This window comes from Rhamphochromis sp. 'chilingali', assembly GCF_963969265.1.
Source record: "Rhamphochromis sp. 'chilingali' genome assembly, chromosome: 3".
Classification (NCBI taxonomy): Eukaryota; Metazoa; Chordata; class Actinopteri; order Cichliformes; family Cichlidae; genus Rhamphochromis; species Rhamphochromis sp. 'chilingali'.
This window is the reverse complement of record NC_137931.1, coordinates 7,298,353-7,319,642: the sequence shown is the minus strand read 5'-3', so window position 1 is coordinate 7,319,642 and position 21,290 is coordinate 7,298,353. Positions and strand designations below refer to the sequence as shown.

The 21,290-nt window shown below is 45.9% G+C and overlaps 1 protein-coding gene across 2 annotated transcripts in view; it reads left to right on the top strand.

Moving 5' to 3' along the window:
- The window catches only part of nrp2a (neuropilin 2a), a 59,758-nt gene that overhangs the window by 7,671 nt on the left and 30,797 nt on the right, over window positions 1-21,290 (top strand). For both annotated transcript variants that reach the window (XM_080877166.1, XM_080877167.1), the window contains exons 2-5: window positions 2,246-2,423; window positions 12,412-12,593; window positions 19,030-19,260; window positions 20,645-20,800. In XM_080877166.1, the coding sequence (XP_080733292.1) occupies window positions 2,246-2,423; window positions 12,412-12,593; window positions 19,030-19,260; window positions 20,645-20,800 (747 nt within the window). The remainder of the gene's footprint in view (window positions 1-2,245; window positions 2,424-12,411; window positions 12,594-19,029; window positions 19,261-20,644; window positions 20,801-21,290) is intronic.

The following is a 21,290-nucleotide window of genomic DNA, read 5'->3' as shown; positions in this document are numbered from 1 at the left end:
AGCTCTGTGTGTGTGCGTGTGCCTGATGTGAGCGTGGGCGTTGCTCCTCTCCAGTAACAAAGTAAGGAAGCCATCGCAGCTCTATCAAATGTCAGAGAATCTAAGTGTGCCTTTTAAGCACAATAGGCGGTGGAAATGTCAACACTTGAAGGGTCTATTACACTTCAAGCCTTTGGTGCTGTTTTTTTCCCCCCTTATCTTTCCTTCTGTTTCCTTTATTGGTGCTTTCACAGAAATTTGAAAGAAACAGGCAAAAATATCAACCCATTTATGTCAATAATGGATTCATTCCAGTAGCTGAGTGGTTAAGGCCAACGTTTAGTGACACATTGTTAATGCCATATGATTCATGTTCCTGTCTCAGCTCCTTTCCTTCCTCATATGTATTCCTATGAACGTCCGCTACTGTAGTGAAACAGGATTTGTCTGTTGTTGCGTTCAAAATCGTGTTGGTTATTAAAGATCTCACTGGAGGATCAGCAAACATAAGCTAAACAAGGGATTGCCAAACAGGGATACAGTTAGCCCAGAGTGTACTTCAGGTCCTTCTAGAAGAATTATCTAAATTAACTTTCACCAGGACAAAAAGAACTGAATGGAAAGAATCAGTCAAATCTTAAAGAAACGCTTAACAAGTCATGACTTTTCCCTAAAATACATTTTTAAAGAGTCTATCCTAGTCTATTTTTTTTCTATCCCTTGGAAGATATACTTCTGCGGTTCTTCCATAGATTTCAATTTAGGATTCTTTGTCTCTTTTCACTATCTGAACGTCTCTCTTTGATTATGTCTTTGGTGCTTCTCTCCATAACCAGCAGGCACATGAAAAGATTAGCTCAACTAATAAGAAAATCCAAAAAGAGTAAGAATTGAACCGACCCGAGCAGTAACTTCTTAAAGTAATGGGTAACCGGTAAAAATCAACACAGAAAATAGATAAGTAAATATGAAAGATTATCGTTAGAAGTAAAAGCAAACATGAAGTTAAATAAAAGTAAAATGTATGTACAAAGTGTTACAATAGGAAGTTAAAACAATGGATAAAAATGTTAGCTAAAAGTATGGTGAAAAGCTAAAGTTGTTAGCTAGCACTATGCTATCCAAACAGAATTTTAAAAGATTTAACAGGTAAAATTGATCAGTAATCATAAAATAAAACATTAGAACCATTGTGGATGAAAGCAGTTTGGATTAATCTTAGAGCTGTGGTGGTACATCAAATGAAAAAGGTTGGGACCATCTGAGCTAAGCTAGCTCCTGCTGTTGTCGTGGTGCCCCTGTTTTTTTTTTTTTCTCTAAAATTGATAATATCTCAAATCTGTTGCAGAGTAAGATTAATAAAGAACCAATATGCACAAGGCTGCCGGGCTTTGTGCGTGGATGTGTGCAGAATACTCATATATGTTTCTTTTGTATGTGCATGTGAGTTTATGTGTTTAGCATGTTTGTGGGAGATAACGGAGAGAGCGAGAGCCGCCGTGGCTCACGGGGCGAAATCAGAGAATGGGGTCTTTTGTTAGCGCGTTAGCTTTTCATTACAGAGTAGGGGTGAACCCCAGAACCTAGCTAGACAGGCCGTCTGCGTGTCACTTCCTGTCTAAGCCTGCAGAGCTACGCTATTGGCAAGCTATTGTTCCTGGGAGAGCGTGATAGGATCAGGGAATGTGTCCTAATGTTTGCAGATTGGCTTGCAGGAGCAACAATTACACTTGGAGAACGCTCCCTATGGGGGAGTAGGGAGATAAGAGCCTGGGTGTGGAAGAGGGTGAAAAAGGCTCGGTGTGTTTCTCTGTGTGTGTGTGTGTGCGCGCTTTCACCAAATGCAACAGTAATGATCTTTTATTGTTTTAATAGCTTACCCATGTGGCGCTGCTTGCATTGAGAATCCACAATGGAGAAGTTTTTCCAATTTCCTCCTAACTGACAGCCTAAATTGCTTTCTTTTGTTTTACTGTTCATTTGTTGCTCATCACATCTTCATATAGAGAAGCAAGGTAAATGAAGGGGCGCCCACTGAGATGCTGCACTAGGGGAGCGCATCATTTCCTCAATCTTTTTTATTATTTATTTATTATTTTTCAGTGCTTTAAATGAGTCTGCCCCTGCAAATGACGCTGTGTAGAAATGCATCAAATTATGTTTAAAATAAAAACATGCATAAAACATTTTTAACCGCTCCTCTTCGCCTGCTTTATAGTCAGTACCTCCCAGCACCTTCTAACTCACCTTTCTGTCTCTTACACAGTGCCGGAGTGCGGAGGTTTGCTAGATGCCAGCGAGGCCGGTTATATCACCTCCCCTGGCTATCCTCTGGAGTACCCCCCACACCAGAACTGCCACTGGATCATCACGGCGCCAGAGCCCTCGCAGCGCATCGTCCTCAACTTCAACCCCCACTTTGAGATCGAGAGGCTCGACTGCAAGTAAGACGGGAAGGCCGGGGAGGGGGGAAGGAGCTGGATTCGGGTCATAATGGTGCAGTCCATAAAACCCACTCTTTTCTGTCAGGGGAAAATTGGCTTCACCAGTAAGATGGTGTGCTATTATTGTGGCTGAATGATGATTCATGTTGACACGTTCATTAGTATGCTGCGAAAGCATCCGTATCTCAAACAAGTAATTTCCAGTTGAGGCGCACAGATTTTTACATACTGTTATAATTCAGTGCCGGGTGGTTTGGCCCAATTCCAGGCTGCTGAAACGTAATCCACATTTTGACCACAACAGGTCAATCGCAAAGGAAATTTTAATTGCAGATTGCAGGCTTCCTGTGAATAGCAGACCATTAGGTAGACTGTGGTTTTCTTTTTATATTTTCTGACATAATTATTTATTCAGAAAATGGAAAGCACATAAGCTCCATGTAGAAGCACATAACCATTAAACTCATTTTGTCCTGGATGCTAGTCGCCTTCTCCCAGGCAGTTATGGGGGTTAAATTCCTTGCTCAAGGGCACATCAGCTGCAATATCAACCCTCTGTGTTTTAGAGGACAGGAAATGCTGCTCATTTCCACATCCCAAGGTTTTCTGCTTCTTTCACACACTCTTGAATACAGACGAGGAAAAACAGGTCGCAATAAAACAATAAAACCCAAATGGAAAGAATGATTCAGATAGTTTAATAATAAGTTCCTGTGTTATTTCCGCTGGTTAAGCTTTAAAAAACAAGCGTTGTCAGCCAGGATGTATTTGTGTTTTATCCTGCTAAGAACCATATAAGGTGAGGTTTTTAACCTTCTGAAGAACAGCAGACTACTCGGGAAGATTTTTGACAGATGTAAAAATTTGAAATTTACTTTTGAAGGCATCAGCCAGCATTACCCAGACTATAAAGCTCTAATCCCCCCTCCATCTGATAATCAAATGCCAAGCAATATTTGGAAGTCGGCGTCTGCTTTTGGGCAGTAAAGACAGAATGATAAGATAGGATGTAAGAAAATGAATCATGATGTATTTTGAAGTCAGAGATTGGAGGGTGGGCCGAGAGAGAATAAATAGGGGAGGCTTTAAGAAGTAATAGAAGGGAATGAGACCCAGCTGTTTATCTCGATATGAGCGAGTTGGTCAGTTTCCTTTCTCAGAGACATAAATAATCCAAATCATATGGTCTTCTATTGTCTATGACCTCAGAGGAAGACAGTAGCGGGAGGGTGGAAAAAGCTCCCAGTCTCTACTGTTTAATTCAGTTTTATATACAACCAATTTTGGTCAAACGATGAGTCCATTTGGTCAGTTTATCAGTGCACTTTCTCTCTCTTCTCCACTCGGTAAATTGAAGAATTAATAATGGGGTTTTTTTGCATTTATTTTATTTATTTTTTGCATTGTTCGTCTACAAAGTGCTTTGTCTGGCTGGGAGAAGGGAAGAAAAACCAAACCAAAATAAAAAAAAACGTTGCTTTCATGAGCGCATGAATGGCCGCTTTGGTTGGAAAATGTTTTGTAATATTTGACGGGTTCTTTTCGCACGGTAGCGCCGCAACGGCATTGAACTTGAAATGTTATTTTGATGTCGCCGCCTTTGAAACTCCAGGTTTCCGTCGTGTTTTTTTGTTGTGTAATTATCTTTTTGCACTAAAGCGCCTCTCCGCTTTGACACCAGCATCGCTGTGTCGGCAATGCGGCGTGCCCGCACTTCCTGCTGGACTGGTAGAGAGGGAGGGAGGGATGCCTCAGCTGTTGATAAGCAGTGTGTCAGGCAGTTTCTCACAGCCCAAGGCATGCAGGGCAGGAGGAGGCTGAGGGAGGAGGAAGAGAAACTGAAATACCCCCTTCTTCTACTTCTTCTTTTTTTTCCCTTCGGTACAGACAATCTTATTAGGATGGGGTTTTTTTTAACTTTTTTTTTTAACACACGCCTGAAGGGGACAAGGCCTCGGCGTGCCCTCTAACACACACTCCCACTCAGTCTCCCTTCATCCTGTATGTATGAGTGTGTGAGTGTGAGTGGGCGTTTATGAGTGAGTAACTGTGCAAGCACGTTTTGCAAGTTTGCACGGTTAGCATCCCTCTCTATCCATCACACCTCTGGTGACCCCCACCCCCCAGTTTGGAAAGAAATAGGGAATATTGCCAACATGTTTTTATGCATCACCTTGAACACCAGTGTGCCCTTCTGTGTTTTGTAGAGAACCCTTTAAGGCACAGAAAACAGCAAAATAGGGCTTGATAATCCTCCTCTCTCCATCCCGTGTTATGCTTTTCTTTTTTTTTTCTTTTTTACACGGATTGATCCAGGCCCTGTAGCGCTGTTACGGGTTGCTTCCTTTTCTTGCCTGTATGATTAGGCATGGCGGTGTGAGAGAGTGAGCAGAGAGGAGATTTTTGCATGTTTTCACGGTCCTCTCTGCGAGGTTAGGGCAAGGGGAGCCAGAGGGCTTTCCAGGAGGAGGGAAGGGCTCGGTATCTCGGCCGGGGCTGAAAATCTGCGTGACAGGTGGGATTACAGAGATGGCAGAGCAGAAAACCGAAGCGGTGTTACCTGAAAGACGCAGGGCTGTGGTGTCTGGACTGCTGATCATGGAAGCACGCAGGAAACGGGGGGAAAATGGTCACATGAAAGGCTGAACATATGTTTTTGGATATGCTTATAAAGCACGCATGCACGTGCGCTATTAAGCACGCAACCTGTCGGTGTAAAAGTGCTCATCAGTCATCACCTCACCACCGCCACCCCCACCCCATACCAAGGCACTTTAGGCCTTTATAAAACTGAGAAAAGTGCTTGGTCAGCTCAGGCAAGGCTTCTGAACGCTAATATCCCCTGCCAGCTGGTGATTTTCCCTCGGCGGGTTCAAACAGTCAGTACTCGTGCGATGTAACGAAGCCAAACACCGGCTCGACTGCAGCAATCAAATCGTGAGCCTTATGCAGGCGCTCCATGTCTGAGGTGGCACTTTAATTCAGGATTTCATTTCAGGGGGAGTCCGGCCATGTGCCAAATAGCTCTTACCTCCAGGCTGCCAGCCGATTGATGCGAACTAAATGTAATAAAGGCTAGATGAAATATCAGGCCCATATCTCTAATGCAATCTGCCATCACCAAGCCCCAGGATGCTACCTAGTGATATACCAGGAGTCGAGGAAGGGGAGAGAGAGAGTTTCTCTCCAGCTCTCTTTCTCGACGTCTCCCTCCTCCGATTTTTTCCTTCCCTCCATCTCTCCCTTTGTTCTTCCTCTCTCCCTCTCGCTCCCGCCCAAGGAGGTGTTTTATTTTTATGCACTTGAATTAAACATTGAAACGGGTGGGTGCACGCGCACACACAGACACACACACACACAGACACAAAAACAGTCATTCAAGAAGATCCATTTCTTGCACTTTTTCCCGGTTTTTATTTTCTCACTTTTATTTGGTTATTTGTTATTGAATGCAGTCTGCCTGAGGTGGAAAGATTTTATTATATAACTTTATAACTCTTCAGACACACAGCTAGACACCCCCCACACCCATCCCCACCCCCCGGGGCTTGTGACATGTCTGGCCACAGCGAGAAGTGCCACCAACACACGTACCAGCTCTGTGTTTCTATGCATGATATCGCCTTTTTGCTAGAGCTCGAGGGAGGGGTGGGATCAATGTCTGTATTCCGCTTGTAATGGGAAATCTATAAATGATCAGCAATAGCCAGAGAGGAAGGAAAGTAAAGAAGGCGCAAAAAGGGAAAGGGAAGGATGATGGCTGAGGATGAAAGGAAGGACAGACGAGCTCCCAGAGGTCATGGCTAAAGGAGGGAGCTGTTCCAGGATCATATCTGTCAACATCTGGCATTTGGCCTACAGTTAGGACACAATCATGGTCATCAGCGTCCAGCAGTCAACACAGCTGCCGGGATTTAATGATGATATAATGGCTAACTGGTACAATTAACCGTAAAAACCCAGCATGTGATTAGGATAGCCCGGTGCAGCTGCAGCACTGTTGTCTCTGTATTCATCTGTCACAAATGTAATCAGAGTTGATGAACTACGCCGCGGCGCGAGGAAAGCACAACGTTCAACATGCTTCGATAGAGGTGAAACGCGTCCAGCGAGAGTCAGCAGGGTCACGGCTTCAGTGCAGACAGCGTTTATAGTTTGATGCTTCCGATCGATGCTGCACTAGAAGGTCTGGGGCTGAGCCTAGACGGTCTGTGGTCAGTGGTTTGGCCCGAGTCATCTGTAAGCATGAACTCGTGATGGACAGCAAGGGGGAGGGCGGCGAGGCATGAGGAGATGAGAAGGAGAAGTGCTGTTTGTTTTTTGGAGGGGGCTAGATTGAAGATGGCAGGCCCCCGCGGATCTGCTGGGATTTCGCTCGCAGCATCTAGTTAATATTTCAGAGGCACTTATGGCTTATTAGAGTCCCCTTTGCGGGTGGGAGGGAGTGTGTGTTCAGATATGTGAATATCTGGGTGTGTGTGCCTTTGCTTAATTTCTGCCTCTGCTTGTGTAAATCGCGGCGAGGTGGACGAAAGAAAGCCAAAGACAGCGCCTCATTGTTTACTGGATGGGGGTCTTGAGGTTTCTGTGAGCTCTGAGAAGGAGAAAAAACGGGTGGAGAAACACAGGCAACAGGAAGGGGGGAAATCATTTCAGCCGACGGCCCCGAGTGTCTGAGGGTACGGCCAAGTTTGATTTCCTGATGCTCGAGAACAGCTGTTCCCCTTTTACCAGCATAAACAAAATAAATCAAGGAGACAGTGACGCACCCGTGGCAAATTACGTGTTGATCTCTTACATAGTGCTGAAGTTCCCAGAGAATGCTTTGTGTAGGCACTGAGAATAAACTAAATGAAACACATACACAAAGCTAGCTCTTTTACAGAAGGGTGGTTAGATGAGAACTCATGTGCTGATTTCACAAAAGATGCAGGAGGATGGTACCAGCAAGGACTGTAAATGTATATAGCAGATCCCTAAAGGGGAATGACAGGACTGACTGCACATTATTGCATAGTGACCACTAGCAGGGTTAGTAAGGCCACAGAGGCATAAAAGGCCTATAAATATATAAGCAAGCAGTGCTCTGCAAAAAGACTTAACACCTAACAAAGGCTTGCAACCTCATATCTCTCCACAAGCTCCTGCTTAGAAGATCTGCCTAAATGAACACATCAAGATTAATGTTGGCTTTGAGAAGTTCCCAGATTTCACAGTAACACCTGCTAAATGATGGGCGATGATAGCGAATACGGCGGACCGTCGACTCTTCGCGAGGTAGGTTGTTAAATCTGCCCCTTCACATAAATAGTGCTCATTCTACTACTCTCCTCTAGTAAGGCCAAAAGGTGCCATACAAGCACAGCTCGCATTGTTTAATGGGACTGATTATTGTCAAATATGTGACAATAAATAAATCTTTGCTACGTAAACCTCATAAAGGATGTAATTTAGATAAAGTGTCATCATGTATAGTAATCTTCCAGAGCAGCTTCATTGTTTACGATACCGTCAGCACCCAATTTGGCATCTCTTAAAAGAAACCAGTACTGCTCGTACCAGTTTCGTCTTTAGTGGTTTCTCGATTTTTTTGTAGCCTATTTTTACAGTTTCTGCTGTGTGTGGTGTGTATGTATACTCGCTTTGGGCCTGCGTTTGGTTGTACTGAGGCACTGCTGCCTGCAGGAAATGTCCCCGGTCCCCAGCAAACAGCAAAATGTGTGAAAGGCACAGGGGTGTCGTGATATATGAGATCAGAGGAAGAGAAGACGTGTCTGGGCTGGTGCAGAATTACTGGCCTTTAAGGGTTTTTAGTTTCTTTAACCTTCTCCCTCTGTTCCAGCTATATTCTATAGGGGAAATGAGGGAGGTCGAAACTGCTGCCCCCCATAATGGTTCCCTAACACAGGGCTGGTCGTGCAGACCTAGACAGACCACCAGACAGACGGAAAGTTGAGGATGGATGGTGTCAGACAGAAAGGCGGAGTTTGAATCAAAACAATTCCTAGAGGAATCTGGATCTGGATGGGGGCTTTCTGCTTCCGTGTGTGTGTGAGAGAGCGGGATGCGGCGCTAATGCGTACCTTCATGGGCGCAGATGTGCGAGTGCGCATGTGCAAATGATTTATGTGTGTGTCTGCGCAGTGTCCTGGAATGCAATCAAGTGTGTGCTTGGGAGAGACAGACAGTGGGCTCTCACACGTCAGGTCCTCATGCAAGTATTCATCAGAGCCTGGGGAGAGGCTGAGCGAACAGGTCAATAATCACATCTGAGGAACACTCACTCACTGACGCTAATCCACGACAGGAGAGAGGGAGAGGGGAGGGAAGGATAGAGACCCACTCCAAAATCAATTAAAACCTAATTAGGCTCTCAGCTCCTTCGCGGGCCTTTTATCCTCGGCGTTGGTGATGCAGCATCGACTGTGTACGCGCACGCATGTGCTTGTCTATGCGGCATGTGTCTGTGTACGCGTCTGTCTTTGTGTGTTTGTTGGCACATGTTTTGAGTGTGTGTTTTCCCTAAAGCATGTGTCAGTAACAGCCCTAAGCAGGCGTACTTAAGGGTTGGCCGCGGCTCTCACAGACTCACAGTTGGAGCCTGCCACTAAAGCCTCTACGATCGCCTCTGTAATGCAGGATTACAACCAAGACACGTATAAGAGTATTGGACAACAGCTTCTTTACTTACTAGGAGGAGAGCTCTTCAGGCCTTCTTTTGTGCAGATTGGCTTGAGCCCCAGTCGTCATCACAAGCTTAGACTGGAGGAGCGTGCAGGAAGACTGAAACATGTCGCAGTGCACCTTTGAAACTTTAAGATTTATGAATTTTTAAAAAAATAACAATAAAAATTGGTAAGAGAGAGGCAGAGAGAGTGAAACTGTTGAAACCGGTTCAGGAGGTGTAGCAATATCAGGCTATCATGCTATTTAGCCTAAGGCTGCTTTCACACCAGCCGTGTTTGGTTGGTTTAAATTAGACTCTGGTTCACCTGTGCAGAAGTGGACACAGTAATTCCACTCAAGTTCAGACCAAAACCGAGACCCTTTGGAGGAGGTGGTCTTGGTGGGGTTCTAAATTAACTCCAGAGCAGTTTGTTCGTGGCATGAATGTGATCGCACCTCAATCCAACCAAGCTAACAGGTGTGTCAGTACAGTTTTAGCTAAACACCTTCCTGTAGGTAACATAGCTGTGTGAAAAGTTCTGCGGAAGCCAACAACTAGCCTTGAAATGAACATAATGAAAAAGCTGCAAGTCCACAAACCCATCAACTGGCTGCGACCAGAGTAAACGGATCAGGCTTCAGAAACTGTGTCTTGCAGTTCCCCCCTAATCCAACTCTGGCACTGTTTTCGTTAAACCCTCCTTTGCCTCATATATAAACCTTCTTACCTTCATCTCGGCTTTAAAATATTCTCTGAAACCATGACCTGAAAATCTTCCCAAGGCCAAATCAAACCTGAGATTCCTTTATTTCCCAAAGTGCATGTCCTTTGTACTCTTTTTTTTTTTTTTTTTGGTTTAATTAACTCGCCTCGTCCTGTACGTTCTTTTTGTTGGTCAGATGCTTTCATGTGGCGATATTGCAGGCTCATTGCAGCATTTTCACACTTCGAGCCTCACCTGTGCATGTACCACTCTGACCTAGATTAATATGGTTGGGATTATCCCTCCATCAGCAGTCTTAGCTTGAATGCTCTGTATAGGAATCAATACACTGCAGGAATGCGATAGCCAAAAAAGAGGCTTAGTGACTCTACTTAATCCAGGTTTTATTCCAAGCAGGCAGCACAAAAGCAGTCTTAGTGCTGAGATTCCACAAAGAAACACAGCCTTGAGCTGATTGGTTTGTCTCATCTCTTCTGAACGCTTTTCATTGTAGAGAAGTCGCGGGGGGGAAAGCGCTTACCTGTTCGGGACATTGGCGAGATGCTGGGTTTGAAGGCGGCTCCAAAACCCGGAGTCATCTGCGACGATTTTTTAACATCAAACAACCCGTCACGCTAATTAGCGAGACAACAGCAGCCCTGTTGTTTTGTGACAGCTTTGTTACACAAACTAATTGAAGCAAGTGCGTTTTGCATGCCTGTATGTTTGAAGGGTGTAGCTGCAGGACGCCTGCAGCAATGCAGTCAGCTACATTGGGAAACCCAGTGTTTTGTGTTTAGTGTGTGTGTGTGGTAAAGACACTTGTAGAGAGAAACACGATTGAGTATCATGATAGATTATAAAATTACAAGGAAATTATTCACAGTTGCAACAACTTGCAATGCAATAACAACACAAATCTTGTACTCATACAGCAGCAAAACAAGCTCATGCTTAAGAGAATATAAGAGATAGAAAAGTGCAGATTCCTCTCAGACACTATTTGGATGAAAATGATTGAAACTTGCTTTAAAACAGTAATCCAGCACTGAGTTAGAAACAAGCAAAAATCACGGAGATTTCCACACCTTCCAGTATTCACACAACCCAAAATTACTATCCTGAAACCTGGTGATTCACTTTCAGCTCCAAAACATGAACTAGCTCCATCTTTATCATATCAGCAGAGCTATGATATAATTTAATGATGGCTGTCCAAGGCAGGGCTGTGTTTTCATACACTGCGTAGTATTCGCTAGCCGTTAAGGGAGCTAAGGAGACCAAATTAGTCTACCATTCATAGACTTTTTTTGCCTACATGAATATCAATGAAAAATCTTTAGATCCATATTTTATGTGTGTTATCTCTTACAGGCTACATAGCTGCATTAAACTTTGTGTCCTTGTGGAAAACAAGTGCAAAAGTGGAAATTTGGAAAACTTTGATGCTGTAAAATCCATTCATGTAGTATTTTCCTTAAAGGGAAACAGATACTAAATATCAGCCTGCAGCTGTGGTGCATCTGCAAGCCACTTTGCAACCCACCTCCAAGCCGGCTTCTTCTTTCATCCTATACCCCACATGATCATCGCGGTGGGTCTTGTTGCTCCCAGGACAGACGGATGGAAATAACAATCTTCTTTTGACTGAACTCTGTGACTCTGTGTCGCCGCTTATGTCTAATAATGGCACAGGAGTGACACTCGGGGTTAATTTTGGATCAATCGGTTGGGCTGCCTCTTTGTGTGTGTTTTTCACACACACACACACACACACACACACACACACACACACACACACACACACACACACACACACACACACACATGCGTAGTAGCCTGCCAGTTGAGAATTTGCTTTTATCATTCAGGGTCAGTTAGCTAGTCAAAGGTCAAAATGAGCCAAGAGCTCAAGCATGTGTAAGCTAATAAGCAAGGTGCCTGTGCATTTCTTTGGACCAATTTTACTCTCTGCTCCTTCACCTTAATGTCATCATCCCCCCCAGCCTTCACCGTTTTACTATTTCATGAGCTCCTGCCTATTTTTGCGCCTCTTATTAACAAATCCATCCATTTGCCCCAGTCTTCACCCTCAGATTGCAGCCACTTGTTCAATTACGTTCTGCTCAAACGCAGCCCTCTCTTCATTTTCTTTCCTGTTATCCAAGATTTGGTAAAATGGCGGGAGCTAACCTCGAGCTGATGTCAGAGGGATCTGAGCTTGTTGTCTCAAGCAGAACTGGGTCATAAGAGCTAAATTTATTGAATACAGCTGAGGGGAAGCAGCACATATGAGGTGTGGCAGAGATGTTTATTTGTGTCTTGAAGTTGTGTTGTGCTATTTCGCTCTGTGTATTCTGTCCTGAGGCTGAACTCTGACGGTAAATAGATCCACACCTGTCTGTTTTTTATTAGCTGTGCCGATTGCATAACCCCATAACTATCTACATTTATCTCCCCTCTACATTTCTCCTTTTATCTCTTTACCTTTCTTAATCCCTTCCTGATGCATTAAACTCTGAGTATGCTGCATCCTAGGATTTTTTTAAGGAATGCTTTTAAGATAACATTTTAACATAACAGGAAAGAATCTAATTCATTTCTCTTATTCTTTTCAGATACGACTTCATAGAGATCCGCGATGGAACTTCAGAGACGGCCGATGTTTTGGGGCGGCACTGCAGCAACATCGCCCCAGGGCCAATTATCTCATCTGGGCCATCCCTCCAAATCAGATTTGTCTCTGACTACGCCCATCAGGGAGCCGGCTTCTCTTTGCGCTACGAGATATTCAAAACAGGTAAGGAAGCATTAACGGGTTGTGTCAACAACGCCACACAGTTCATCGTGTTTTTTCTTAATTTTCTTGTTTTTCTGCAGATATTTTTGGGCAATTCAAGCAATATTTTATATTACATGAAAAGCAAAACAAACAACAACAAAAAACAAAACAAAACAGTGTGCATCATTTTGTTACAGTTTATGTGTGGGACATGTTTCATCAAACGTAAGGCTCCCCTTCTCAAAAACACTCAAGTTAATGGTTTTTTGTCATCATGCGCCTCCTTCGCCTTCATGTTAGCGGCCCAAAACCCGCAATCACTCATCCCATCACTTTCCCAGTAATTTACTTCAGCAGAGGGGACCGGGAATGCAGGCAAAACTTACAGAGCGAGGAAAAAACAACAACTTTTAAGTTGCCTCAAAGCACGTGAGGAATGCGTTCTTATATGAAGCAAGAATACACTTCCTCCGGGGCCGTTAGGAAGACTGGGGTGTGGGAAGGGTTATTGTGGGATGATGGAAAATGGAAAGAGCTCCGAGGCTACTTGGGAGTTTGACTTAAGGTCAAAGGTTTATGAGCGGAGGCAGAGGCGAGGAGAGTGATGGGGACGAGCGTGTGGCGAAATGGAATTTTCTCAAAAGTCGTCAAAGTGCACGAGGTGAAGTGCGCTTTGCGGGCAAGGTTGAAGTATTGTTTTAGTGGCACTTGTGTGTTTGTGTGTGTGAGTTATAGTGGGAGGAGGTGAGGTGAATTGGTCAGGTGGCCTCGGGGGGAACAAGATTTATGTACGAGTTGCCAGCGTATTGTCTCTGCAGCAGTTAAAGGTAACTCCTGATTTGGGTCTGGAAATGCTTTTCAATTTAACACCGCGAAAACAGAAAGAATTCGTTAATTCACCTCCCACCTTTGAAGAAATGTCCCTGGCTTTGTGTCAAATGAGTGTGACCCAAATTTGATGTTACCGAGGACACCGAGCTCAGACCCTGGCGGTATAACTGACTGCATCTGTCTCACGCATAGATGGATCGAAGGCTGGTGGATTGTGGTGGAGGGGGGATGCGGTTGCCGTGCATTTAACAAGATCCTGGTATAAATACAGGGGTGTAAGAGCTGGTGTCACTGTGCGAGCACATGTAGGTGTCTGCTGGCTGCATGTGTGGGTGGTTCCACTCAGCTTGTTGTGCGAGATTCTGTCTGGCTCTATGTATGTTTGTATGTGGAGGCGGGAAGAGAGACCCGTATGTTTGTGTGTGTGTGAGACAGAGAGGTAGAGAGAGAGGGACAAACTGAGAGGGAAAATGATTGGGGTTAAGGGAGACAAACTGACAAAGAAGGAGTGAGTCAGAGAGTGGAAATGAATTCAGGATGCGTGATTGAGGCCATGTGTTAATTACGGCGTTCCCAGCGCCTGCACGCTCTCTCATCATGGCTGTTTGTCTTACCGTGGCAGGCCCGGGCCCTCTAAACAGCTTACAACTTCTGACGGGTACACAGAGATCCGAGGCTGAGATGTGTTTACTTACTAGAGGAGAAGTGGCAATTGTGCAAGCGTTATTTTTAATATTCTTAACGGATTTAGGCGTTGTGCATTTTTGCGCGCTTTTATTTTTGGGAGGTGATGGAGAAATGAATTTTAGTCCAGTCTGTTTTAATGTAGCTGCACAAAACTCAGTTTGTGTGTACAGTGTCGAGGTTGGGAGGTTGTGTTTATGGGTCTGTGTGTGTTTTTAAAGGGTGTGTCCTGACAGATAGAAATCTGTGCAAACAGCTGGGAGACGTGTGTGTTTGTGTGCGTGTCTTCAGCTTCCTCCCCATCTTAAACAGACAGCTGAGGCTGACCCCACCACACTGTGTCTGGAAGTCAGACAATGCAGGTCTGGTTTTGACTCTGTCCGTGTGTGTGTGTGTGTGTGTGTGTGTGTGTGTGTGTGTGTGTGTGTGTGTGTGTGTGTGTGTGTGTGTGTGTGTGTGTGTGTGTGTGTGTTTGAGATATCCTGCCCTGCTTTCTCTGCATTGGACTAATGATACTGTGGCTTGTTTTTGTTTTGTTCATTCAACCTTATTACATAAGCAGTGACTGTAGCTACTCCAGGGGTTTTTTGAATTGGACAAGCAATCTGTTTGTGCCACTGCCACTGTGTGTGTTTGTGTGTGGTTTATGTGTGTGTAAGTGGCGTGGTACAGCACAGTTAGAGCTAATCACTTTCAGCGTTGAGGATCACAAGTCGACCTTTGGCTCTACATCCGTCCCAAATAACCCTTCACCCTTCGGTTCACGTCCTAAGAAGAGCCAGGGTCTTCCATCTATCCCTCAGTCCACTATACTCATGCACACACGCACACATACAGTGCACAAACGCCTTAATCCTACTGTACAGTGAAAGTGCACAGCCCCCCTCCCTTCCCCCTTATTGTTGTGGCCTACTTTGGTCCTACTCATGCGTGCTTAACCCTTTATACAGCCCTGACTACCACCCCACACAAAGTCACGTGCTGCTGATGCTGTTACCACGGCTACAAGGGGAAGACTTATGATGGAAGCCCCCATTTCACCCTTCCCCAAAGCCCACCAGTAGCTCAGTGGGGGCAGAAAAACAGTGGCAGCCAATCCAGTGTTAAGATGGGAGCATAGAGAACCTTGGGGCATTGGGTCTCCTCCATGACCGCTGCTGACCGCTTCTGTGGCATCTGGGGGTTCGGGTGGTGGTGGAAGAGGGCGCAGCCTACGGCAGGGACCCCCGCCCAAGTACCAGACATAACACACTGGCCTTGCGTGTCTCTCTGGTGCTATCATGCTGATTGGACGCGTCAGTGATGGCTGTTACGGCTGATTGCAACTTGTTTATTCCTGAAAAACCCATGAGCCCCATCCCACTGCCGAAATCACGCTCACGTAATTAACCGGCAAAAGGTGAATTAAAGTCATGAATAAATAAATCGAGCACAAAAAAAAAACAAGAGCGCTTAAGACTGATCAGCGATGAGGAAAAACGCGTACCCGGAATGAAATAACGAGACATTATCAGCAACCGCGTGAACGGCTTTGATCACAAACAGCAGGAGGGCTTTTTTTGGCATCTGCATTTTTTTGTATGTGTGTGTGTGCTGAAGATGAAAAACAATTGATAATGGTAATTCATTTAACAACAACAACACAACAGAGGCATCAGTCTAAGAAGAAACATTCCTCTCGAATTGTCTCTCCGGATATATAAAAGTGTCAAACCACAGCATGCCAAGAATGCTGTTTCTCCTTTTCTTGGGTCTTCCAGTTGTTCACAGTGTTGTTGTTGTTGTTGTTTTTGTTGTTGTGGGTTTTCAACACTTCCCCCCACACCCTTGTGTAGCGTGCCCCTTCCGCTACACATCTACACAGGCATGCACGTACACCGCCCTTCCCCAGATGCCTCAGGAGAGATTTTCTTCAATGGAAACCGTGAGCCGAACTCAAGCGTGGGGAGGTTACACGAGAGATCTGCTCGCGACTGTATACGAGGAGTGAGCTGTATGTCAGGCGGAGACAGGCAGGTGAGAGAGAGGAGGGTGAGGCAGGTTTTGATGTGCGGCAGACGCAGAGGTGAGCCCTCAGCTAGAGTTGTATGTCGACGCCAGGCGAGACAGAGGGTTGAAAGAGTGAATGAACACAGGCCCGGCGCGTCGCTGGGTGGAGGAGGAGAGGAAAGGGGTTGCCCTGACACAACGTGTGGAGCTGCCGCTACTACATCAGGCACTCATGTGCAAGAATCGAGTGGTTTCTACCCAGCAACTCGCCCTCTTACCCCCACCCCACCTCCAATCACACTGACACACTCTCACTCACTCACACTATGACCTCCCGCTCCTTGCCAGAAGACAGCTCTCGCCAAATGGCAGCTCATGGTGCGATGCAAGCACCAGACAGGCACGTGTGTGTGCGCAGGCATGTGTGTGTGTTTTTAAGACATGAGGGGGTGACAGAGGGAGGTAGAAAGGGGCGAGGGGGACTTGTTTTTGGCGTGTTCATACACTGTGAGCTAATGAGCAGTGACGCAAAGAGAAGGTGCATATGCGCACACTCGGCAGAGCATTGGCATGTGACGTCGCGCGAGGGCGACAGCTCCTCGAGTAACAGACACGGCGTGTTTGGATGGGCGGTGGAGTCAAGCTGCGCTCAGATTGAAGATTTCACCAGCAGGACTCCGCAGACTTGCTTTGCACTGTGACCCAGTGAGAAACAAGGCCAGTGTGTTACTGGGTCTCACACATGCAGACACACACCTTCAAGCACGCACACACTGAGGGAAAACAGGCAGCAAGAAACGGGTCGTGTGAGCAAAAACGTACATGCAAAGAGGAGCATTCGCAGGAGATGTGACTCATGCGTACTGCGCAGTTCATTTGCTGTCGTTATGATCGCATTACAGACACATGGAGATTGATGCTGCTTACTCCTACATTATAACTGTACACTTAACACACAGAGCTGAGGTCAGTGGTTGAAGGGATGGGGAGATCTTGGCTGTAAATTACCCTCACATTTCAGCATCCCTACTTCTGTGTGTGTGTTTGTGTGTGCGTACAGGCAGCCAGGCAACTGATCCACGGGTGTTTTGATGTAACGGTGTGTGTGGGAGTCGACACAAGGGGTTGAATGCCTGCTTTTAACGCGTGGGGGGGGAAGATTCATACATTTTTTTTTGTCAACATCTCAACTGTCAACTGTGACATGAATGTATTGGTGCCAGGTAAATCAATAGGAAGATATATGCATCATTGCACTCAGCTATATATGTAAGCACTTTTTTTTTAAATGTGAGGCTTTGGCAGGAAATGAGAGAAAACGGGGTATAAAGAATCTCTCACAAAATGGGGAATACAAATAGAGATATGGTATACGTCTCCTGGGTTTTCCTCCCTCTGTCTCTATGCTGATTAGGGTCAGCTCTCTGCCATTACCAAGTGTAGACACCGGGAGGGGGGGGGTCAGAGCAGCACAGTCGACCCCTCAGCTTTTCATAGGGCCGCCTGATAATAAGAACCGGTGCCTCCGAGGAATGCTGCCGAAGGAATGTTCCACTAACGCGTCTGTGCTCCTAAACGCCGCCTCTACGAATATGAATCTGGTTATCAAACGCAGCCCTGGCAGCTCCCTGAGACAGTGCAGTGCTTGCCTGGATGCGGCGCCGCTTTCCCAGGTTTGAAATCCACCAGATGCCTCCTCCCGTGAGCCTCTTCAACCTGACCTCCCAGCTTTCCAGTGGAGTCAACGATGGGAAAAATGCTTCTAGCTTAGGCTTGTTTTTCCTTGCTGGTAGTGACCGACCAGGCGCATTTGTCTGGGAAAGGAAACTGAAGTTAAATGCGTCTTTAAATGAATTTACCTTCAACGAGTCATTTCAGCAGGAGAGAAGTAGCAAAAAGAAAAAAAACACACAATGTCCAGTTTAAGTGCGCTTTAGTTCTAGAGGAAGAGCTGCGATTTGTCCCACGTATCTTAGCAGCGTTGCCACATGAGGATGTGTGTGTGTCCGGTGAGCATGAAAATAGAAATGCATAAAGATGTACGACTGAACGGAGCCTGCATTGTAAAGATAGAACTATTTAAAGGGTGAGCGAACTCAGGCTCGGAAAATAAACACAGCTTATGAATGAGGCAGCGCGTGTGACATTTGTGTGAAGACCTGTCTATTTGCCGTGTGTGTGTGCTGGATTGTCAGCTCTCTCCCGCCTCATTGATGTGCCGGTCCATAAACACTTGGCCGTGACTCAGGCTCCCCAGTGGACCGCGGAGCAGTGGCTGATGGGTAGATGATCTGAGCCACACAGCTGCTGCCGCTCAAGGTGAGCCGCCCAGGGCGCATAAATCTGCATAGCTAATGAGGAGCCGCCGCAAAGGGCCCACTTAGAACCATTACACAACTTTTGTGGTATGCATGAGCGAGGTGTGCGAGAGAAAGTGAAAGACACGCGCACACACAGAGTGCAAATGAGACCCAAAAAAGGGTAAAATTTTAAATATATGCTCTAAAGCAGGGTTCCGTCTTTAAAGGTGGAATTTTTTAAGGGCTCAAGTAAAGGCTGGGTTTTGCAGTGCACTGTCATTGTTTGAGAGCACAGAGGTGGTATGAATTTAAGGGGAGCGTGCACAAAAAAAGAGCTCTAAGCCTGCTTGCGTTGCATGATGCAAAATTAGAAATGCCCAGTTGAGCATTTGCTCGCTCTGTTGGGTTTTTTCCCTCCTCCATCTACAGCCACGAGTCGTGCACGTTCGTGTCCTTTCACCACCGCAGCTACTGTAAAATCCCAGCGGGGCTGTCAGTGACGAATGAGTTTCTGAAACACCTTCTGCAAGTCAGATGAGATACCGCCACGTGATCGATTGCTCCTGCTCGTAACGCGACCATTATGGGTTTTTGTTTTTGTTTTTCACTCCCGACTCTAAATATCCTCTTATCCTTGTGTGTCTGCTTAGGCTCGGAATTCTGCTTCCGCAATTTCACCAGCCCTACCGGCATGATCGAGTCCCCGGGGTTCCCGGATAAATACCCTCACAATCTGGAATGCTCCTACATGATCATTGCCCCGCCCCACATGGACATCACGCTCACCTTCCTGACCTTCGATCTCGAGAACGACCCCCTGCTGGTCGGAGAGGGTGACTGCAAGTACGACTGGCTGGACGTGTGGGACGGTCTGCCACAAGGTGAGCGCACAGACACACACAGACACACACAAACAGATGTCGGAATATCTCAGCGTGAGCGTAGACACACTGGAAAGACACCTTGTCCTCACCTTTTAACGTGCGTGGACAGCCACATTTCCACATGCACATTCCTACACTGAAATCTGCATAGCAGCCTTCAATTTCCTGTGCAGGCATCCCTCTCTTTGATGTAAGCTCTTACCGTACAGTCCATCCCATTACATGGGAGGGGGGGGACTGGACACCCCCTGAGGACCAATCTGTTCCCATGGTTCTCTTCCCTCTCCATAATAACAACCCGTTCCTAACCCCCCTCGTACTTTCCTCCCTGTCCTCCATCCTTATCACCTAGCACTTCCTTCCTCCCCAGGGTGAGCGAGAGTGACGGCCACGATGAGTATCTGCTTGTATGCAAAGAGCCGAGATCAGAAAGTGGGAATGGGAGGGGTTTGGGGGAGAAAAACATTTGAGGATGTTATCAAGGGGCTTTGATAGTGACTGCCATAGGGTAATGCTAGTTGCTCTGTAGCTGATGAAAGCCACATTAGTAGTGGTGAGTGGTTCATTTCTCACCTCTCGCTTTGCCGAGTTCCTTTTCTTCTCTCTTTTTTTCCTTTTCTTTTTGAAAATATGAAGCAGGGTGGGGGGGGGACCAAGGATTTGCTCTAATTATTCCATTTTCAGTCGCTAAGAAGGGATCCAAGTGGATTTAAAATTCCAATTATAGCCTTGAATTTAGGAGCTTTGATAGCTGAAAACAATTTATACCATTCAAAGTTGAGAATTAGGAGCAAATTAAAGTGTAACCCAGTTCCAGTGAGCCTGAGTTTCCTTGGGCGTGAAAGAGGGACGGGAGACGAGGCGGAAGGGTGAAGAATTTTTGTGTCTGGAGACCGTTGTAATCCTTAATGTTTGTGAGTGCGTGCGCGCATGTGTGTGTCTATGCGTGTGTGAGTGCTTGTCTGCAGCTGATCCCAGTGCAGCTTGCATTAAAGCAAGGGATTCCATTCCCTCTCCTGCTGGGTTCTGGCTGAGACACACACATGGCAGATGGAGGGATGGACAGTAGAGTTAAGGGAGAGAGGAATGAATGGAGGAAGGGGAGATGGAGGAGAGGCATGCTGTGAGTCATTAGACAACACTTACCGAAGCAGCATGACCACTGGAAACCTGTCTTTGCAGTGCTGGATTTCCTTTTTTTTAATCTTATAGGAATTATCACATGTGCGTGCTTTTTCTGATTTTTCTTCCTTCCTTGAATGTAGCATCATACAGAAAAAGCAGTAAATGTTGAGTTTTTCAAAATAACAGCACGAATGTTTCTTTTAAAATCATTTCTTTGCAATATGACTGTATAAACATGAATTTCGTGTGTGTGCAGTGGCTCCTCTGATTGGCCGGTACTGCGGGACAAAGATCCCCCCAGAGATCCAATCGTCCTCCGGCCTGCTGTCCCTCTCCTTCCACACCGACATGGCTGTCGCCAAAGACGGCTTCTCCGCCCGCTACAACATGACACAAAAAGAAGTCTCCGACTGTGAGTGCACCATCACTTTAAGAGCGCACGTGTGCGTGCATTTGTGTGTACAGAGTGTAGGTTTGCTTACCTGCTTTTATTCCCAACTCGATTTTCTCTCTTTCACCGCTTTCGTCTCTGTCATCTCTGCTGACACTCGTCTTTCTCTCTTCATCTTTTTTCTTTTTCCTCCTCTCCTCTTACCCTCTCGATCTCTTCAGCCGTGCCTGCTTTAATGCTATTTCAATCTCGGAGCGCTCCCTCGCCCCTCTCAGCCTATTTTGCGCTCTCCTAAGAGAGCATGATTTCTCAGAAGCGGGCTCATACTATTTTCTTTTAGAATATAAATTAACTCAACCTCAATTTAACTTCACTCACCTGTTGGGCTGCTTTCTGCCTCTCATTGTCTTTTCTCTTTGTGTCTGCCTGAGTTTAACTTCACGCCTCTTGTTTTTTCGAGCTCTGTGCCCCTCATGCCTTTTCTTTCATGTCTGCTAAACCGTTATATTCA